This window comes from Pongo pygmaeus, chromosome X (assembly GCF_028885625.2).
Source record: "Pongo pygmaeus isolate AG05252 chromosome X, NHGRI_mPonPyg2-v2.0_pri, whole genome shotgun sequence".
NCBI lineage: Eukaryota > Metazoa > Chordata > Mammalia > Primates > Hominidae > Pongo > Pongo pygmaeus.
Window position 1 is genome coordinate 48,948,527 of NC_072396.2, and position 20,603 is coordinate 48,969,129.

General features: G+C 44.7%; 1 protein-coding gene and 1 pseudogene across 2 annotated transcripts; one reads left to right on the forward strand and one right to left on the reverse strand.

Annotated features, from left to right (window-relative positions):
• Positions 1–5,801: 5,801 nt before the first annotated feature.
• Positions 5,802–8,105, reverse strand: LOC129024060 (ornithine aminotransferase, mitochondrial-like; annotated as a pseudogene).
• Positions 8,106–9,961: 1,856 nt separating this feature from the next.
• Positions 9,962–18,234, forward strand: LOC129024390 (protein SSX7-like). Of its 2 annotated transcripts, XM_054471400.1 has the most exons (8): positions 9,962–10,028; positions 10,189–10,331; positions 10,474–10,584; positions 10,743–10,842; positions 12,697–12,746; positions 14,723–14,858; positions 17,568–17,672; positions 18,144–18,234. In XM_054471400.1, exons 1-8 carry the CDS (start codon positions 9,962–9,964, stop codon positions 18,155–18,157), a joined length of 726 nt encoding a protein of 241 aa, XP_054327375.1. In that variant the 3' UTR covers positions 18,158–18,234. The 2 variants fall into 2 exon arrangements, with proteins under 2 accessions (XP_054327375.1, XP_054327376.1); XM_054471401.1 differs by lacking the exons at positions 10,189–10,331; positions 14,723–14,858 and having other exon boundaries at positions 10,472–10,584.
• The last annotated feature ends 2,369 nt before the right edge of the window (positions 18,235–20,603 follow it).

The following is a 20,603-nucleotide window of genomic DNA, read 5'->3' on the forward strand; positions in this document are numbered from 1 at the left end:
TCACAATTGTTCATTTCACTGTTCCTGTGTGTGTGTATCTGTGTGTGTACGAAGATCCCTTTAAATCTTAAGACATTTGTCTAAATCTGAGAAATTCTCACTCATTACTTGTTTAAGTACACTCTCCTTTTTAATGACTATATTCTTCTCTTATAAGGCTACTATTAGGTGTGTTTTGACATTTATTTATTTATTTTTTTTTTATCAAGATGGTGTCTTTCTCTGTCGCCCAGGCTGGAGTGCAGTGACTCGATCTTGACTCACTGCACCTCTGCCTCCTCCTGAGTCCAAGCAATTTTCCTGCCTCAGCATCTTGAGTAGCTGGGACCACAGGCGTGTGACACTATGCCAGGCTAATTTTGTATTTTTAGTAGAGACAGGGTTTCACCATGTTGGCCAGGCTGGTCTCGAACTCCTGATCACAGGCGAGCTGCCTGCCTCAGCCTCCCAAGGTGCTGGGATTACAGGTGTGAGCCACCATGCCCGGCCTTTTATTTTTATTTATTTATTTATTTATTTTTAGACAGTTTCACTGTTGTTGCCCAGGCTGAAGTGCAATGGTGTGATCTCACCTCACTGCAACCTCTGCCTCCCAGGTTCGAGTGATTCTCCTGCCTCAACCTCCTGAGTAGCTGGGCTTACAGGCATGCACCACGACGTACAGCTAATTTTGTATTTTTAGTAGAGATGGGGTTTCGCCATGTTGGCCAGGCTGGTCTCAAACTCCTGACCTCAGGGGATCCTCCCGCCTCGGTCTTCCAAAGTACTGGGATTACAGGCGTGAGCCACGGCGCCTGGTCTATGCGATAGTTTTTCTATATAACTCTTTGTTCCTGGGAAGATGTGTCAGCCCAGACGCTCCACATGAGTTTCAGGGTTTCTGGATTGATAAGTCATAGGTTACGGAGCCTCTAGAGCTGAGTTGAGCCAATTCTTCTTTCCAGTCCCTAGCCTAGGAGCCTCTACAGAAGCTTACAGAATTTCTGCCTTACAGCGTGAAGGGAGTCTACGGGTGAGTGATACTGGCTGTAATTGTGTAGCTCAGAGGGCAGATGGAGAGGTAGGAAAAGAATGCTCAGTTACTGGCCAGCTTTCACGAGTCTGCACTTTTTTTAGGAGCTTTCCAAGCCCCCTATTCCTTAATGTTATCACGCCACTTTGGGCTAGCACTGAGTCAGCCCTGCCAAGTCTGTGCTCTATATGTTAACAGAACAGGTAATAAGGCTTCCAGAAAACAAGGAGTAAAAAAAAGGATGCAACTTAGAAAGTTCCATCAGGGCTGATGCTCCATCTGTGGCCTCTGACCTTTTCCCACTCGAAGACATCTCATCCTCCAGTGGGGCCAAACCGTCAAGGGTTTTGTTACTGGGAACTGTTCTGAACTCCCAAATAGCTGGGATTTCAGGCGCCCACCACCAACCCCTAATAGAGACGGGGTTTCATCTTGTTGGCCAGCTTGGTCTCAAACTCCTGACCTCAGGTGATTTGCCTGCCTCAGCCTCTCAAGGTGCTGGGATTACCGGCGTGAGCCACAGTGCCTAGCCTTTTTTTTTTTCTTTTCTTTTTTTTTTTTTTTTAAGACAGTTTCACTATTGTTGCGCAGGCTGAAGTGCAACGGTGTGATCTCACCTCACTGCAACCTCTGCCTCCCAGGTTCAAGTGATTCTCCTGCCCCAACCTCCTGAGTAGCTGGGGTTACAGGCGTGCACAACCACACCGGGCTAATTTTTGTGTTTGCAGTAGAGATGAGGTTTCACCATGTTGGCCAGGCTGGTCTCAAACTCCTGACCTCAGGTGATCTGCCTGCCTTGGCCTCCCAAAGTGCTGGGATTACAGGTGTGAGCCATGGCGCCTGGCCCAGTCTATTTTCTATCTCTGGAACTTCTTTTCTTTTCTTTTTCTTTCTTTTTTTTTTGAGTCGGAGTCTAGCTCTGTTGCCCAGGTTGGAGTACAGTGGCATGATCTCGGCTCACTGCAACCTCCGCCTCCCAGGTCCAAGTGATTCTCCTGCCTCAGCACGGCTAGTAGCTAGGATTACAGGCATGCGCCACCGTGCCTGGCTAATTTTTGTATTTTTAGTGGAGACGGGGTTTCATCACATTGGCCAAGCTGGCCTCAAACTCGTGACCTCAGGTGATCCGCTCACCTCGGCCTCCCAAAGTACTGGGATTACAGGCGTGAGCCACTGCGCCTGGCCTATCTCTGGAGCTTCTATTGGGTGAATGTTGAAACTTCTGGGATCTATTCTCCATTTCCTTTATTATTTTTCTTTCGTGCTTTCTATTTCGTAATCCTTTTCTGCTATACGGTGAAGTAGTGCCATGCCTAAACACATTTTTTCATTGGGTTGTTCCAGTTTCTCTTATAGATAGGCAAAAGCTTTGTTGTATATTAGAGATGGTAACTCTTAATTTATTGGGGATGCTTCACCAATTTCCCCAACATTTGCCTTTTTAAACAGTTATTTATGGTGTCTTTTGAATTAGATGATACTTTAATTTTTACATCTTTATGTCAGATTCATTGTTTATAGCCTTGGTGTAATGTCAGGAAGTGCCTATGCCAACTCAAGGTGTCTTACACTGTAACGTTTTCCTAAATTTTCATCTAGTTCTTTATGATTTCACGTTTTCACATTTAAGTCACTGAATTTTTAGAATTTATTATTTTATGTGGTTGAAAGTAAGGATTTAATCTTTAGTTTTTCAAATGGATAGACACTTGTCAAGCAGTCATGTATCATACAACCCATCATCTTTTGCCCACTGTTTGGAAATGCATGCTGAAGTTTGCACATAGATTAGTCTGTTTCTTGACCTTCTATTTTGTTTCACTATTAAATGTTTCTGTGTGTATTCATTTTTGATTGCTACTGCAACAAATTTCCAATAGCTTAGACAACGCTGAGGGCGGTTGCTCACGCCTGTAATCCCAGCACTTTGGGAAGCTGATACGGGCGGATTGCTTGAGGTCGGGAGTTCAAGACCAGCCTAGCCAACATGGCGAAACCCCCCCTCTACTAAAAATACAAAAATTAGCCAGGTGTGGTGGCATACAGCTGAAATCCCAGCTACTTGGGAGGCTGAGACAGGAGAATCACTTGAACCCGGGAGGCAGAGGTTGTAGTGAGCTGAGATCACCCCACTGTGCTCCAGCTTGGGCAACACAAGTCAGACTGCACCTCACAATATATATATGTAGCTAAGACAATTTTTGGAAAAGAAGAATAAGGTGGGAGGAATGGCTCTACCATATTTCAATACTTCTTATATAGCTACAGGAATCAAGTCTGTGTAGTATTGGGAGAAGAATAGACACACAGATCACTGGAACAAAATAGAGAACCTAGAAATAGCCCCACACTGATTTTTTTACAAAGAGGCAAAATAAGGAAGGGTTGTCTGCTTAACAAATGGTGCTGGAGCAGTTTCATATCCATAGGTCAAAAAAAAAAAAAGCCTAATCTTTGTACCTTTATACAAAAAAACAAAAACAAAAACAAAAACAAAAACAAAAAACAACTCAAGTGGATCATAGACTTAAATCTAAAATATAAAACTAAAAAAAGACTTTTACAAGAAAGCATAGGAGAAACATCTGAGATCTAGGGCATAGTGAATGGTTCAAAAAGCATAATCCATAAGGAAAACAAATAAATTGGATTTCATCCCATTTAAAAGTTTTGCTCTACAAGAAATCTTGTTAAAATGATGAAAAAAAGGGTATGACCCAGGGGAAATGTTTGCAAACCACATATCTAAGAAAGGACTCACATCCAGAATATATAATGTATATGTATAGTACTCTCAAAACTCACTGGTAGGCTGAGCATGGTGGCTCAGGCTTGTAATCCCAGCACATTGAAAGGTTGAGGTGGACGGAGGGCAGATCCCTTGAGGCCAGGAGTTCGAGACCAGCCTGGGCAACATGGCAAAAAAAACATCTCTACTGAAAACACAAAAATTAGACAGGCATGATGATGCCTGCCTGTAATCCCAGCTACTCAGGAGGCTGAGGCATGAGAATCACTGGAACCTGGGAGGTGGAGGTTGGAGTGAGCCAAGATCATTCCACTGCACACCAGCCTTGGTAACAGAGTGAGACTCTTTCTCAAGAAAAATAATAATAATAATAATAATAAACCTCAATGGTAAAAAATACAAATAATCCAATTAGAAAATCATGAAAAGATGTGAACATACATTTCACTGAAGAAGAAATAAGCAAATAAGCACATGAAAAGATATTCAACACTCATTTGCTTTATTGGATGCAAATTAAGACCACGATGAGGTATCACTACACACTTATTACAATAGCTAAAATAAAAGACATAGCAACAACACCACATGGTGACAAGGATGCAGAGAAACTGGACACTTCATTTAGTGCTGCTGGGAAGGTAAAATCTTACAGCCACTCTGGAAAGCAGTTTGGTAGTTTCTTATAAAACTAAACATGCAATGACCATACAATTCAACAATTACACTTCAGAGAAATTAAAATGTATGCCCATCCAGAAACTTGTACATAATTGTTCATAGCAGCTTTACTTGTAATAGCCAAAAGCTGGAAATAATCAATATGTCCTACAATAAGCGAATGGCAGAACTGTGGTACATCCATCCCATGGAATACTACTCAGTAATAAAAATGAACTATTTACTGGGCCCAGTGGCTCCCATAGGTAATCCCAGCACTTTGGGAGGCCGAGGCAGGCGGATCACGACATCAGGAGTTCGAAACCAGACTTGCCAATATGTTGAAACCCCATCTCTACGACTAATACAAAAATTACCAGGGTGTGGTGGCGCACGCCTGTAGTCACAGCTACTTGGGAGGCTGAGGCAGGAAAATCACTTGAACCCAGGAGGCAGAGGTTGCAGTGAGCCGAGATCATGCCACTGGACTCCAGCCTGGGCGACAGAGCGAGACTCTGTCTCAACAACAACAACAACAACAACAACAACAATGAACTATTGATATACAAATATTAATATCTTGGAGGAATCTCCGTGGAATTATGCTGAGTGAAATAAGCCCCTAAAACGTTATATACTACAAGATTTCATTTGTACAGCATTGTAGAAAAGACAAAATTGTGGAAATGAAAAACAGATTAGTGGTTGCCAGGGGTTAGGGGTGGTGGATGGGAGGAGAGTGAGTATTACTAAAAATGAGTAGCACGAGGAATAGCATTGTGGTGATGGAAATGTTCTGTACCTCGTTTTTCTTTTTTTTTTTCCCAAGAGGGATTCTCAGTCTGTCACCTAGGCTGGAGTGAAGTGGCACGATCTCGGCTCACTGCAACATCTGCCTCCCAGGTTCAAGTAATTCTCCTGTCTTGGCCTCCAATGTAGCTAGGACTACAGGCACCCACCAACTCACCTAGCTAATTTTTGTATTTTTAGTAGAGACCGGGTTTCTCCATGTTGGCCAGGCTGGTCTCAAACTCCTGACCTCAAGTGATCTGCCCATCTCGCCCTTCCAAAATGCTGGGATTACAAGCATGAACCACTGCACCTGGCCATGTTCTGCACATCAAAATACTTTCACTGAATATAGATGCCTTTACATTCTCTTACTTATGTTACAAAGCAAAAGGCAGGTTCAAAAACGTTGTTCTATTATATATCAACTGAAAAAACATAGATTTTTGTATCAACTGAAAAACACATATATTCCAGAAAAAGGTTTTGAAGACACATGGGAGTGGAATGTGCCTGCATTAAGAGCAGAGCTTTTACAGGACCACCTGTCTCCAGCCGGCTCCCAGGGACCAGTGAAAACAGCTGTTACCCTCAGAATGACAAGATGATCTTCTTATTGATTTCACTGGACTCTCGAATCTCATCCTCCTTGACCACCAGCAGAGGCAAAACCTGATGATGTCACCATGGGTTGGCTTGGCCAGAAGCCCATAATCTCGAAGTCGTAGACATACCTTCCAAGCATCACAATCTTTGGTTTCTTTAATAACAATAGCATTTAATAATTCTTTTCCTCCTGGGCAGAGTGGATCACGCCTGTAATCCCAACATATTGGGAGGCCGAGGCAGGTGCATCACCTGAGTTCTGGAGTTCGAGACCAGCCTGACCAACATGGTGAAACCCCATCTCTACTAAAAATTCAAAAATTGGCTGGGAATAGGGGCACGTGCCTGTAATCCCAGCTATTCAGGAGGCTGAGGCAGGAGAATGGCTTGAACCCAGGAGGCAGAGGTTGCAGTGAGCCAAGATCGTGGCATTGCACTGCAGCCTGGGCAACCAGAGTGAACCTCTGACTCAAAAAAATAAATAAATGAATACATAAAATAATCATTTTCCTCTTACGGCATGCCGTCACAGCATCAGAAGGTAGCTTCATGGGTTCATTTCTCAAGATAATACCCTTGAGATAAAAACCTTGCATTTTCAGCAAGGTTTTCTTCTTCTAAAACCTCAAGGGCTGCGGTGGCCACTCAGCAGCCTAGTGGATTGCCACCGTATGTGGACCCACGTTCTCCTGGCTTAATGGTCAGCATTATGTCATCGTCCCACAGCACTGCAGACATAAGCGTGTCAGCCCCCAGAAAGGGCCTTTCCAAGGAGGTCTATATCAGGTCTGACATTTTCATGATCAACAGCCAGCCATCTACCAGTTCTGGCCAGTCCTATCTGTATTTCATCAGCAATGAACAGAACCAAGCTGGGAGCACGAGATGGGACGAGGATAAGTTAAAATACCACAAAGCTTACTGTTCTTATGGAGATTCAGCTGGTCGTCCTTTCCTTTCCTTTCCTTTCCTTTTTCCTTTCCTTTCCTTTTTCCTTTCCTTCTTCCTTTCCTTTCTTTCCTGTATTTATTTATTTGGCAGTGTTGCTCTGTCTCCCAGGCTGGGGTGCAGTGGTGTGATCTCAGCTCAATGCAACCTCCGATTCCTGGGTTCAAATCATTGAGTGAGCCCAGGAGGTCAGGACCAGCCTGGAAAAAACAGCAAAAGGCAGGGTGGTGCATGCCTGTAGACCCAAGGCCGAGGCGGGAGGATCGCTTGAGCCCAGGTGGTAGAGAACAGCCTGGATAAGATAGCAAAACAGTCTCTACTAGAAAAATTAAAAATATTAGTGGGGGCGGGGTGGTGTGAGCCTGTAGTCCCGAGGCCGATGGGGGAGGATTGCTTGAGTCCAGGAGGTCGAGGCCAGCCTGGCCAACATAGGGAAACCCCATTTCTACTAACAAGAACAACAAAAAAATAGCGTGGGTGGGGTGGCTCACCCCTGCAGGTCCCAGGCCAAAGTGGGAGGATTGCTTGAGCCCAGGAGGTTGATACCAGCCTGATCAACATAGCGAAAGCCTGCCTCTCCTAAAAAAAAATGAAAATAAAAAAAAATAAATAAAATAAAAATGAGCAGGGCAGAATGGCACACGCCTGTAGACCTGAGGCCGAGGTAAAAACATCACTTGAGTCTAGGAGATCGAGACCAGCCTGGGCAACATAGCAAAATCCGGTTTCTACTAAAAATTAAACAAACAAACAAACAAACAAACAAATAAATAAAGCATGGGCCAGGTGGCACATACCTGTAGTCCTGAGGCCTTGGCAGAAGGATCCCTTGACCCCAGGAAGTTGAGGCCAGCCTGGTTAACATAGCGAAACATAGCTTTTACTAAAAAATAAAAAAAATTAAAAAAATCGTGGGCAGGGTGGTGCATGCCTCTAGTCCTAAGGCCGAGGCAGGAGGATCCCTTGAGCCCAGGACGTCGAGACCAGCCTGACCAACATAGCAAAACCGTCTCTATTAAAAAATCAAAAACCAAAAAATATTAGTAGGGGTGGGGTGGTTTCCACCTGTAGTGGCGAGACCGAGGCGGGAAGATTGGCCAAGGTGGATGTAACCAATACCACAATCACATACCATAAATAAATACATTTTCGTCTCTCCAGGGCTACAGGTAAAGGATGGTAATTGTGCACACCACACTTAGATTCCCTTTCAAAAATGTAAGCAGAGGTTGGAGGGCCTTGGACTGTTTTTTCAGTTGCAACAGATATAGAAGCCACTGAAGAATGAACGCCATGACTAAGTACAGCAAACCTCTGCAAATGTGCTAGTTTGGAAAACATTGTGTCTTTCAAGTAGAAAAATCACAGATCCGACTATTTTTTTCTTCTCGCTCTTCAGACTAGGACCCAGATGTTTAACACAAGATCCAGGGGCGGTCTTTGGAGAGATCAAAATCTCCTGACTCTGTCGCAGTGGCAACAAAGTGTTGCTGGAGGAGGAGACAGTATTGTGCAGTGTCACTGCCCAAGGATGATGGACCAATCAGGGCAGTTAGTGAAGTGCATCTGGCCAATCAGAAGTCAGAACAGTAGGCGGGATAAGCGAAGCTGATGTGGCGTCTATCAGTCCAGCCTCTAGGGACAGAACCTTCTCAAACTGAGGGCAGAGACTCTGATTTTCCCGCCTAAAGCATCCCCCGGGATTGGCTACTTTAAGTTCAGAGTACGCATGCTCCACCTTTCTCTCTCTTTTGATTCTTCCGCAGAGTACGCAAGGTCTGATTTTCTCTTTTGATTCTTCCAAAATCAGAGTAAGCATGCACTGATTTTCTTTTTCCATTCTTCCTACCCCTCCCCTCTTCCGCGGTGCATTTGTTATCTAGTTTTAATAAGGAGTGTATGTGAGGCAGGTCGCCATCTCAAATCCTTCCTGTCAGTTTCTAACATTTTCAGGTATGGGATTTTTCCTGGGAACTCTGTAGTAACTTAAGAAATTTGGGCTGGGCACAGTGGCTCACGCTTGTAATCCCTGCACTTTTGGAGGCCACAGCTGGTGGATTGCTTGAACCCACGAGGCAGAGGTTGCAGTGACCCAAGATCACGCCACTGCACCCCAGCCTGGGCAACAGAGCAAGACTCTGTATCAAAAAAAAAAAAAAAAAAAAAAAAGCTCACTCAAATCTTTCCTCCTGGGCTCAAGTGATCCTCTCATCTAGGCCTTGAGACTACAGGCACACACCACCCCGCTTCTGCTAAGGTGTTTCTTTTTTTTTTCTTTCTTTTTTTTTTAGTAGAGATGGTTTCGCTATGTTGGCCAGGCTGGTCTCAAGCTCCTAGGCTCAAGCAATCTGCGCACCTTGGCCTCCCAAAGTGCTGGGATGGTACAGGCCTGCGCCACCACCCCAGGCTAATTTTTTGTATTTTTTTGTAGACACGGGGGTTTTGCTATGTTTCCCAACCTGATCTCGACCTCCTGGGCTCAAGTGATCTGCACGCCTCGGCCTCCCAAAGTGCTGGGATTACAGGCGTGAGTCACTGCCCCTGGCTGAATGCTGCATCTTGAAACGCCCCCACATTCTGTCTAAGTGTTGGTGGGCTCTTGTAGGCTCAGAAATTCTAGCTCTCTTCCTTCTAATAATTTACAAATAACCCAGTAATAGCCTCTAAATTCATTCATATTAGCGATGCTCATTTCTCTTCGACAGAACAGAACCCCCCATCCCTCTGCCTGATCAGATCCATTACCAGAGAGACCATGTTATCTCTGGGACTCACTTCCCTTCCTTTATTTATTGAGTGGGGGTGTCAGAACGCCCCAACTCAATAAAATTACACAGTCAGGTCCCTGCCTCCCCAAACAAGGGTCTTTACATCTTTCAGGGTAAGCCTGGCCCCAGGGAAACTACTAACAACATTAGCCAACCCCCTCCCAAAGACTCAAGACTGCTTTGCCCATAGGAAACCTGTCATCCCCAATCTATACTTCTCCCAGAGACCCCTGGTTCCCTGTTTTCATCTGATTTCTCCCCATGTCCTTACTCAGGGACAGATAAGCCCCGGATGGAGAAATGCAGCACCTGATTCCAGGTGACTGAGTGTGGCCGGCCTTCACAGATTTCTCCCGCCACAGGACCAAAGGTCCTGAGCCTGGAAAGTCTCAGGCAGTTTCTCTTACAGGTCAGACTGCTCCCGGTGCCATGAATGGAGACGACGCCTTTGCAAGGAGACCTAGGGTTGATGCTCAAATACCAGAGAAGATACAAAACATGAGGTGACCTGGAGGGGGTACAGTAGTGGCCCAGGGGACAGTGTGGGGTGACCAGGTTTCTGAGGAGGGGAGGACAGAGGTACTGGGGACAAGGAGCAGGGTCTCGGGGGAGATCTGGACCCTTGGGAGCCTCCCACCCTCGCTCTGTCATCACCTAGCATCCCTGGAGACAAGTCTGTGACCGTGCACTACATTTGGTGACTCTCAGTCCATTCTGGAAGGTGGGAAGAGAGCCAGCCAGCAGCATTAAAGCCCTACTGTGTGGCAGGGGAGAAGCTAGGGAAGGTCCCCCGTGTTCTGTCAGTTAGCCATGGCATCAACCAGGACTGATTATCATCCCCACTTCCCAGATCCAGCACACAGGAAGCGGCTCCAGCTGAATGGCAGACATGCCTAGCTGAGTACTGCCAGAATTCCTTTTTTTTTTTTTTTTTTTTGTAGGCCTTCAATGATGCTGACAAATACTTCTCTAAGGAAGAGTGGGAAAAGATGAAAGCCTCGGAGAAAATCATCTATGTGTATATGAAGAGAAAGTATGAGGCCATGACTAAACTTGATAACAGAAAGTTCTAGGTACAGACAAGTCTGGGGACACATGAGCATCCCTTTTCCTGCTGTGGCTACTTCTTAGGCTGCAGAAAGTACTACAGACATGAGCCAACATACCAGGCCCAAGCTTGTCTCTTAAGGAATAAACATTTTGCTTCTTTCTAGGTTTCAAGGCCACCCTCTCACCTTTCATGCGTAATAAACGGGCCACAGACTTCCAGGGGAGTGATTTTGATAATGACTGTAACTGCGGGAATCAGGGTGAGTAGATGGGAAGGGGCTGGATAGGGTGTCCTCAAGCCCAACTGCTTTTCAGCTCAGCTACCTGGGAAAGATCCTCAGGCATTTGTTCCCTCCTACACACCAGGGCTGAGGGAAAAAAAAGTTGCATACAGAAAGTTAACTACAGAGGCCATTCATATAAAATTTTAAAACATGCAAAAGAAGAATATATATATTTTTATGGATAATAAGTAAATGGTAAATGTATACAAACATGAATGTGAATAAAAAGCCATCAAATTAAGGTGACTGGCTGTAAGTGGGGGAGGGAGGGAGGGCAGGGATTGCTGAGTGCTGCACACACAGCTTCAGCTGTGACTTGTCGATAGTGTGTTTTGTTTGTTTTTGTTTTTGTGATGGAGTTTCACTCTTCTTGACCAGGCTGGAGTGCAATAGGCAATCTCAGCTCACTCCAACTTTCACCTCCTGGGTTCAAGTGATTCTCCTGCCTCAGCCTCCCGAATAACTGGGGTTACAGGCACGTGCCTCCACACCCAGCTCATTTTTAAATTTATGGTAGAGACGGGGTTTCACCATGTTGGCCAGGCTGGTCTCAAACTTCCTGACCTCAGGTGATCCACCCACCTCAGCCTCCCAAAGTGCTGGGATTATAAGTGTGAGCTACCATGCCTGGCCTGTTTGTACTATTTCTAATATACTGAATAAATAAATCAGACCTAACATAGCTGTGGGGTAATGTTGAGATCTGACTGGACTCAATATTATTCCCCATACTTTTCTGTGTGTTTGAAATATTTCCTTTTTAAAGGACATGTTGTTCTTCCTAAGCACTGTTAATGAATCAAAGGACTGTTAAGAAAATGTTACAAGTGGAAAAAAAAAAAAAAAAAAACAGAAAGGAAACGTTAAAACTGTAGATCCGCCAAAAACTTCCAGAGTTTGTTTCATTAACAGTATGTAGGTATTGGACAGGTATCTTAGGAGTGAGGGTGATGAACACATTATGTAATAAAGATCGCTGTTTCTCTGTATTTTATCAAAACCAAATAGTCTTCTCATTTCCAAACAACCTCGATTCTCCGTGATGAGCTTGAAAGTGAGTTTGAATGAATGATCCCTCATCTAACACACAGAGAGTTTTCCCACTTGTCAGAGAGCAGAGATAACACAGGGTGAAAAAAGACAAGTTCTTGCATAGAGATCTTTGTACAGTTCAGGAATATAAAGGGGACATATGTGTTTACTTGCTCTTCTGCTCTGACAACACAATTATAAGACAAGGTCAGAATGTCCAAACCGTCTCCAATAGACCTGTTACTACCCACCTAAACAGGCCAGGTTCTACCATCTCCCACAATCACTATAAGAGATCTGAAAATCCAGTGCTTGAGTATCTGCCAAGACTTTGACATTAAAGGAGTGTCTTTATACTGAAAATATTTCAGAGCCACTGGACTAAATCATCTATGGTTCATCAGACATTTAACAGCTTAATTCACATACCGTAAGATTCACCCATTTTAAGTGTGCAATGATTTTTAGTTATCATACATCTTGAGTGGATACAGTTCAGATTCCCAACCAATCAATTTAATTATTTGGGAAAAAGTGAAAGATATGTAATGGAATAAGATGAGACTGTGATGAGGTTTAGTCCCCATGTGATAAACCATGAGATGGAAAATTCTGAATTGATGCCACAGATAAATGCACCAACCATGACAAAACATAATTCAGAAGCAAATCTGAAATAACTCCTCAACAATGAGTGGACTCATAACCCTCTGTTGCAGAATAGACTGATGCTACAGAAGTCTCTAGAGTTTGGAAACCTTTACCAACAACGAAACATTCTGATGTATTCTCTTTCAGTTGAACGTCCTCAGATGACTTTCGGCAGGCTCCAGAGAATCTTGCCAAAGGTGAGTATCTCTCAAATCTAAAGGACCAGAGAACCTTTGTCCCTCCACAGATACGAACACTGGTAACAGTGGGAGAATATCAAAAATGCCCTCACTGCCTCCTTCTCTCCATGTCTATCACAACAACTTATGTAGCACCAACGGCTTGATAATACTAACAGTTGTGATCGATAAGACTTCTTTTGTTTTCATAGTGATGCCAGACACTATTTTAAGCAGTTCACATGGATTAATTTATTTAATCCTTAAGAAGACCTCTATGACATTGTTTCTATTATTATCTCCAAATTATAACAAGTCACACACTTCGGTTGTCATCCGTATGAAAGCCATGTGACTTGGCGCAAATCTTCTAAGTTCTCTGAGCTCCAGATTCCTGGTCCATGAAATGGCAGTAAAGAATCATAGTTCATGTTTTAGATCATAGTTATCAGCAACATAATAATAAAATGAGGCTATCAGGGTACAGAGATATTAAAGAATTTTCCTGAGGCGCAGTGGCAGTGGTAGTCTAATCCAGAGCTCCGAGCCATTTAAAGCTCATTCACGTTTGCATTTGTTTATGAAGTTCAGATATCGCTCACTAGGGCTTCACCCCATAGAGCCTGCTGGTGCTTCCATTGAGACACCCACTCTTGCAACAGGAAGGACCAGCTGGCCTCTGCTCTGTTACAGGGGCCACTCACATGGCTTAGGAATCGATTTGACTGTTGGCCCCTCCCTACTGTGAGCCTGTCTGCATCTGGGGCATCCGGGAAGCCCCAGTCCCAGCCCATGGGATCCCTTAGAGGCCCCTGAATGAGTCACCCCACAACTGTAGATTCAACTCTGGTTTAGAGGGTAAAGGAATCTGGGAGTTGGGTTGCCAGTGTGGAGACCGAATTCAAAGAAGGATCGTGAAAGGTATTAATTGTTATTATTACCACATAAACGGTGTTTATAAGCTCAGAGAGGACTTTCCCTTAGCCTATTTTACATGTATCTTTCACGATTTCAGAAGTGAGGAAGCTGAATAAAACGTAGCTTAAGAGCCGGGCGCGGTGGCTCGTGACTATAATCCCAGCAATGTGGGAGGCCGAGGTGGGCAGATCACGAGGTCAAGAGATCGAGACCATCCTGCCCAACATGGTGAAACCTCGTCTCTACTAAAAATACAAAACTTAGCGGGGCGTGGTAGCACCTGCCTGTAGTCCCAGCTACTCTGGAGGCTGAGGAAGGAGAATCACTTGAACGCAGGAGCTGGATGTTGCAGTGAGCCAAGATGGTGCCGGTGCACTCCAGCCTGGCAAGAGAGCAAGACTGTGTCTCAAAAAAAAAAAAAAAAGAAAAAGAAAAAGGTAGCTTAAGATTGTTGGTCAGTTGACACATCCCAATGCAACCAGAATTGGTATGGGTACCACCTCACTTAATTCCACATTCAATGTTGGTGCCTTGGTAGGGTGGTATGCCATATCTGGTACTGTTTTCTTTGCCGCCTAGATTAATTTCAACAAAGCATTTCTTTCCCTCTCCCTTCCCTGTATTCATCTCCCCACACCATCTTTCCCAGCAGTGTTTTGTTGCCTCCCTATGTTTTTACATTTACTGTCCCAGGAGGTGTCTACAAGCTTATGTGGGACCCCTTGTATTTTATAGAAGCTCTTCCTTTTGTAGACCTTGTGAATTCTTAGAATGCTATTTTTCTCCAAGTCTCCTGTATACCAAACTCTCAATTACATGGAGATTTTTGCTGTTTGCAAGAATGCCAGTCTTAAAAGAAGTGTGAACATAAGCATTCTAGCCCTGGAAACCCCATTCACTTAGGCCATTCATTTCCCATCTAACCTCCCAGGTTTCTCCTAATTTAGGCGTGTGTGACTCTCCCAGCATTGTTGAGAACATTGGTTAAAATAATGCATGTGAAGATGCTTTGTAAGCTCTAAAGAACTATAGAAATGTCACTGATTCTGTTTATCTGTGACCTTCACATTATAAAGATCATGCCCAAGAAGTCAGCAGAGGAAGGAAATGATTCGAAGGGAGTGCCAGAAGCATCTGGCCCACAGAACGATGGGAAACAGCTGTGCCCCCCAGGAAATCCAAGTACCTCTGAGAAGATTAACAAGACATCTGGTAAGAGGAAGCAATTCGGGAACCAACCCTCTGGCTTCCCTGGCTATGTTCAGGTGTGTGGACTGGTTGTGTGGCATGAATCCCAGACAAGCCTGGGTCCAGGCTGGGCTGAGGAGCTCGCCCAGCTCCAGATGAGATGCTAGACGTGACTTCCAGAAACACAGACTGGAGTTGTCATCCATATAAAAAACCACGTGATTTAGGGCAAGTCTTCCAAATTTTCTCAGCTCCAGATTCCTAGTCCATAAGATGGAAATAAAGAATTATAGTTCATAAATTGTTTGGAGGCATTAAATTAAATCTAGAAGGCCTGATGACATGAAAGGTGCTCAAGCGATTATATCTTTGATAACCTGGGATCATATCCTACTCAGCTCAATGCCTGATACCCAATACAGGTGTATTTCAGAGATATTGCAGATTCGGTTACAGACCACTGCAATAAAGAGAGTCACACACAATTTTTTGTTTGGTTTCACAGTGCATAAAAACATTATGTTGTCCGGGCGCAGTGGCTCACACCTGTAATCCCAGCACTTAGGGAGGCCAAGGCGGGTGGATCACGAGGTCAGGAGATCAAGACCATCTTGGCTAACATGGTGAAACCCCGTCTCTACTAAAAATACAAAAAATTAGCCAGGCACAGTGGCGGATGCCTGTAATCCCAGCTACTCAGGAGGCTGAGGCAGGAGCATGGCGTGAACCCGGGAGGCGGAGCTTGCAGTGAGCTGAGATAGCGCCACTGCAGTCCAGCCTGAGGGAAAGAGCGAGACTCTATCTCAAAAAAAAAAAAAAAAAAAAAAGCGTTATGTTTACACTACACTGTAGTGTACTAAGTGTGCAATAGCGTTATGTCTAAAAATATAAATACCTTAATTTTAAGATAATTCATTGTTAAAAATGCTAACAATCTTCTGAGCTTTCAGTGAATCACAGTCTTTTTGCTAGTGGAGGGTCTTGCCTCGGTGTTGATGGCTGCTGGCTGATCAAGGTGGTAGTTGCTGAAAGGTGGAGTGGCTTTGGCAGTTTCCTAAAAGATGACAACAATGAAATTTGCCACATCGATTAGCTCTCCCTTTCATGAAAGACTTCTCTGTAGTATGTGGTGCTATTGGAAAGCATTTTACCCACAGTAGAACTTCTTTCAAAGTTGGAGTCAATCCTCTCTAGCTATGAAAGTTTTAGATGGCATCTGCTTCCAATAGAAGGCTATTTAATCTATATTGAAAATCTGTTGTATAGTGTAGCCACCTTCATCAGTGATCTTAGCTAGATCTTCCGGATATCTTGGCTGCAGCTTCTCCATCAGGGTTTGCTGCTTCACCTTGCACTTTTATGTTATGGAAATGGCTTCTTTCCTTAAACCTCATGAACCAACCTCTGCTAGCTTCACACGTTTCTTCTGCAGCTTCTTCACCTCTCTCAGCTCTCATGGACTGGAAGAGAGTTTGGGTCTTGCTCTGAATTAGACTTTGGCTTAAGGGAACGTTGTGGCTGGTTTCGTCAAATATCCTGACCACTCAAACTTCCTCTATTTGAGCAGTAAGGCTGTTTTGCTTTCTTATTCGTGTGTTCACTGGAGTATTAGTATTATTATTTCCTTCAATAACTTTTCTTTTGCATTATATACTATTATTTCCTTCATGAACTTTTCCTTTGCATACACAACTTGGCTGTTTGGTGCAAGAGTCCGAGCTTTCAGCCTGTCTTGGCTTTCAGCATGCTTCCTCACTAAGCTTAGCCATTTCTAGCTTCTGATTTAAAGTGAGAGACATGTGACTCTTCCTTTCATTTCAACACTTAGCGGCCATTATAGGGTTGTTCATTGTCCTAATTTCAGTGTGCTGTGTCTCAGGAAATAGGGAGGCTCAAGAAAAGGAGGCGAGATGGGGAACAGCTCATCGGTGGAGCAGTCAGAACACACACAACATTGATCGATTAAATTTGTCATCTCCTGTGGGTGCAGTTCCTGTTACCCCCAAAACAGTTACACACAACAGGGTGATTATTGTCAATAATAACTTAATTGTATATTAAAAAAACTAAAAGAGTGTAAATGGATTGTTTGTAACACAAGGATAAGTGTTTGAGGGGATGGATACCCTATTTTCCATGATGTGATTATTACGCATTTGCACGCCTGTATCAAAGCATCTCACGTACCCCATAAGAATATACACCTACTGTGTACCCACAAAAATAAAAAACAAAAATTCTTTTAAAAGACTAAAAAAAACAAAAATAATCACAATAATAACCTCAAAGCTCATTGATCACAGATCACCATAACAGATATAATAGTAATCGAAAAGTGTAAAATTAGTGAGAGTTTCCAAAAACATATTGCGGTATCTTTGAAGCACTATGAAAATGAGGTGCAATAAAACAAGGTATGCCTGTGTGCCCTTAACAAACACGTGCAGCATGAAAGGAGGTATGGGTGAATGTTCCCGTAAGTGAAGAGGTTGGGAATCTAAACCTCACAACAGAAGGAGCCAGAAGCTAAAACTTTCACTGGCATTTGGCCTGTATTGATGTGGGTCTAAGGTTTCAGACTCTAAGCCAGAGAATGTGAAAAACTGGATGAAGAAGGCCCATGGGCACTTGGTGGTGGGGAGGCACCTCCTTTTTTTTTTTTTTTTTGAGAAAACAGAGCCTAACACTCTCCGTCCTACCCAACCCTCATCTTCCAACTCTTCTCCATCATAGGACCCAAAAGGGGGAAACATGCCTGGACCCACAGACTGCGTGAGAGAAAGCAGCTGGTGATTTATGAAGAGATCAGCGACTCTGAGGAAGATGACGAGGAACTCCGTAAGTGAACCTTCGGCTCACCCCCCACATCCCTGCAGATGTGCTATTCTGTTATGGTACTGGTATCCCATCTTGTCACTTATTCCCCAAATCATTCCCTTCTCATAATTTTCTAGGGTACCCCATTGACACTGAATGAAGAGATTTCCCATGCCTGCTCGCTCTTTCTACTCCCTACCCTGTATATCCAGGGATCCTCCCTACCCAGGATGCTGTGGGCTCCCAAACCCCAGGTCAGCCCTGATATGTGGGCCACACCTTCCTCTAGCCTAGGAACGGATAAACCAGGCGAGGAAGTCACTGTGGCATAAGGAGATGGTTCATTCTGAGGAATCGTGGAAGGCGTGTGCAGGTCCTGGGGTAGGGCAGAATCAGAGTGTGCAGGATCTGCAGGTCAGGAGGAGTTGAGAGTGAGTTATCAGGCAGTGGGAACTCGCTGTCACTTACTTTCCTTCTCTCTTCTCACCTCAGCCTCAGGGATATGACACACGCCCATGATGAGAAGCAGAACATGGTGACCTTTCACGAACATGGGCATGGATGCAGACCCCTCGTCATCAGGTGTATAACAAGTGAAAGCAAGTGTTGACAACAGTGAAAAGTTGAGCATCATTTTTCTTAGTGTGCCAAAAGTTCGATATTAGTGTTTCCGTTGTGTTTTCTTACAGTGTGCCATTCTGTTAGATATTAGCGTTTTCATTGATGAGCAAGACATGCTTAATGCATGTTTCGGTTTGTGTATCCATGCACCTACCTCAGAAAACAAGTATTGTCAGGTATCTCTGCATAGAACAGCATTACCCTCCTCTCTCCCCAGATGTGACGACTGAGGGCAGATTTCAGTGTTTAATTTCCGATTTTCTCCTCTGCATTTACACACACACCACACCACACACACACACACACACACACACACACACACACACACCCCCCAAGTACCAGTAAGCATCTCCCATTTGCTTTTCTCCATTGCCATGCGTCCTGGTCAAGCCCCCCTCATTCCGTTTCCTGTTCAGCATGTACTCCCCTCATCCGATTCCCCTGTATCAGTTACTGATAGTTAATAAACTTTTGCAAACGTTCCCGTTGTTTGCTCCTCTCATTATTGTGCACACAGCTCTGTGCACATGTGTGAATATTTCTTTAGGAAAGATTCTTAGAAGTGGAATTGCTGTGTCAAAGGAGTCATTTATTCAACAAAATCCTAATGAGTGCGTCCTCGTGCTGAGCGTTGTTCTAGGTGCCAGAGAGACATCAGGGAGCAAGGCAGACAGATGTTCCTGACCACCATTCTAGAGGAGGATGTTTCCAGTTGTTTATTTGTTTCTTCTAGAGATGGGGTCTTGCTCTGTCCAGGCTGGAGTGCAGGAGGATGATCATAGCTCAATGCAGCCTTCAACTCCTGGGCTCAAGCAATCCTCCCACCTTGGCCTCCTAAAGTGCTGTGATTACAGGAGTGAGCCACCGCACCTGGCCTCCAGTTTTTATTTTGATAGAGACTATACACTTCAGTCCTGGAGCAGGATTCTGCAGCAGGTGGTTGGGCATCTTGGCCTTTGCTCTCTGAATGATTTTCGGGTTCAAGGTCTGGGACGGTCCGTTTGGGAGTATATGGGAGAAAACACAGATGAAATCGTCATCTGGGGAACGTGGAGGAAATCAGGCAGAGGCGTGCACTGTAGACCCTGTGATGGACAGGGAATAGAAGAGTCCACTTAGTCTCCATGCAGGGGAGCAACAGTGGGAATGTCTCCTGGACAGAAGCATGAGACTGCCCATCAAGGGTCTCACCAACCAAGGGCATGGGGGCTGGGGTGGGGACGATGATTTGGGAATGGGACCGTTCTTTCTCACAGGTACCATTGCACGGTGCAGAGGGGAAACAATTGTGGGGAAGGAAGGGCAGAGGGGAGTCTATTTTAGAACAAACTGTTGTGTGTCAATGGAGACATTAAAGCTCCATTCACACACCGCAGACTTGAAACACCAGCCCCAGGTGGAGGCAGGATTGGAGCTGTTTTGACCGTTCGTGGTCCAGCACCTTGGCTTCCTGGTTCTCCCCAGCCTTAGAAGGAGGACACTATCATCATTATGGCTATATGATAGACGAGAGATGGAGTCCCAGAGAATTGGTAGTCATCTTGTCACAGGTTCTACAGCTGGCAGGTGCAGGAGGAGCTGAGTTTGGAGTTCACTGACTCTAGAAACATTAAGGAGGACAGGTGTGTGTGGTGGAGGGAGGGAGAATTGAACAAGTCCCGGGTTCTGTCCCCAGTCACAAGGTAGAGGCTGTCGGTTCATTTTCCCAAGACAAGGATCACTTGGACAGAGAGAGTGCAGGGAGGGAGCGGCAGTTGTGGTCACGGCAGGGACAGTGGGAGACAGAGATATGCAGGGTGGGCAGAAGAGGGACAGGCAAAGAAGCAGGGGAGACCCAAGACCAAGTGTGGGCTGTCACAGCCACCAGAGGGAGAGGGTGCCAGGAAGGAGGTTGTGGGGCTCCAGGAGCAACAGAGGTTCCCTAGATCTGTGAGCATGCCCTGCCTGGCACTGCAGGAAGAGGTGGCTGCCACCCAGGTCAGTGTGGACGTGCCTCTACCTGTGTCTCAGAGGAAACAAATTCTATTTTACCCTAATATAGTTCTGTATTACACAAATATAACATTTGGCTGCTAGATATTGATTGCCTTATCCTCCATGCAAACAGAGGAGAGGATTTCCCAAAAGAGATACTGAAGCATTTAACATTTCTTTCTCCCTGGGATGATGGGGTCCATAAGTTGGGTCCCCCAGCCCACCAGATAGGTGCAAGGAAGGGTGGCTGGAAGATTGTGAGTCATGAAAGGGAACATTTTTCCTTAGGTTCCTTGGGTATATAAAGCCCCGGACTATCTGTCTATCATGGATAGATAAAGAGTGAACGTGGTCCCC

Bases quoted from the DNA above. Each gene is read 5' to 3' on its own strand.
- LOC129024390 (XM_054471400.1), top strand. From the start codon at position 9,962: ATGAATGGAGACGACGCCTTTGCAAGGAGACCTAGGGTTGATGCTCAA. The intron at 12,747-14,722 runs GTGAGTATCTCT...CACATTATAAAG, and splicing joins TCCAGAGAATCTTGCCAAAG to ATCATGCCCAAGAAGTCAGC. The intron at 14,859-17,567 runs GTAAGAGGAAGC...TCTCCATCATAG, and splicing joins GAAGATTAACAAGACATCTG to GACCCAAAAGGGGGAAACAT.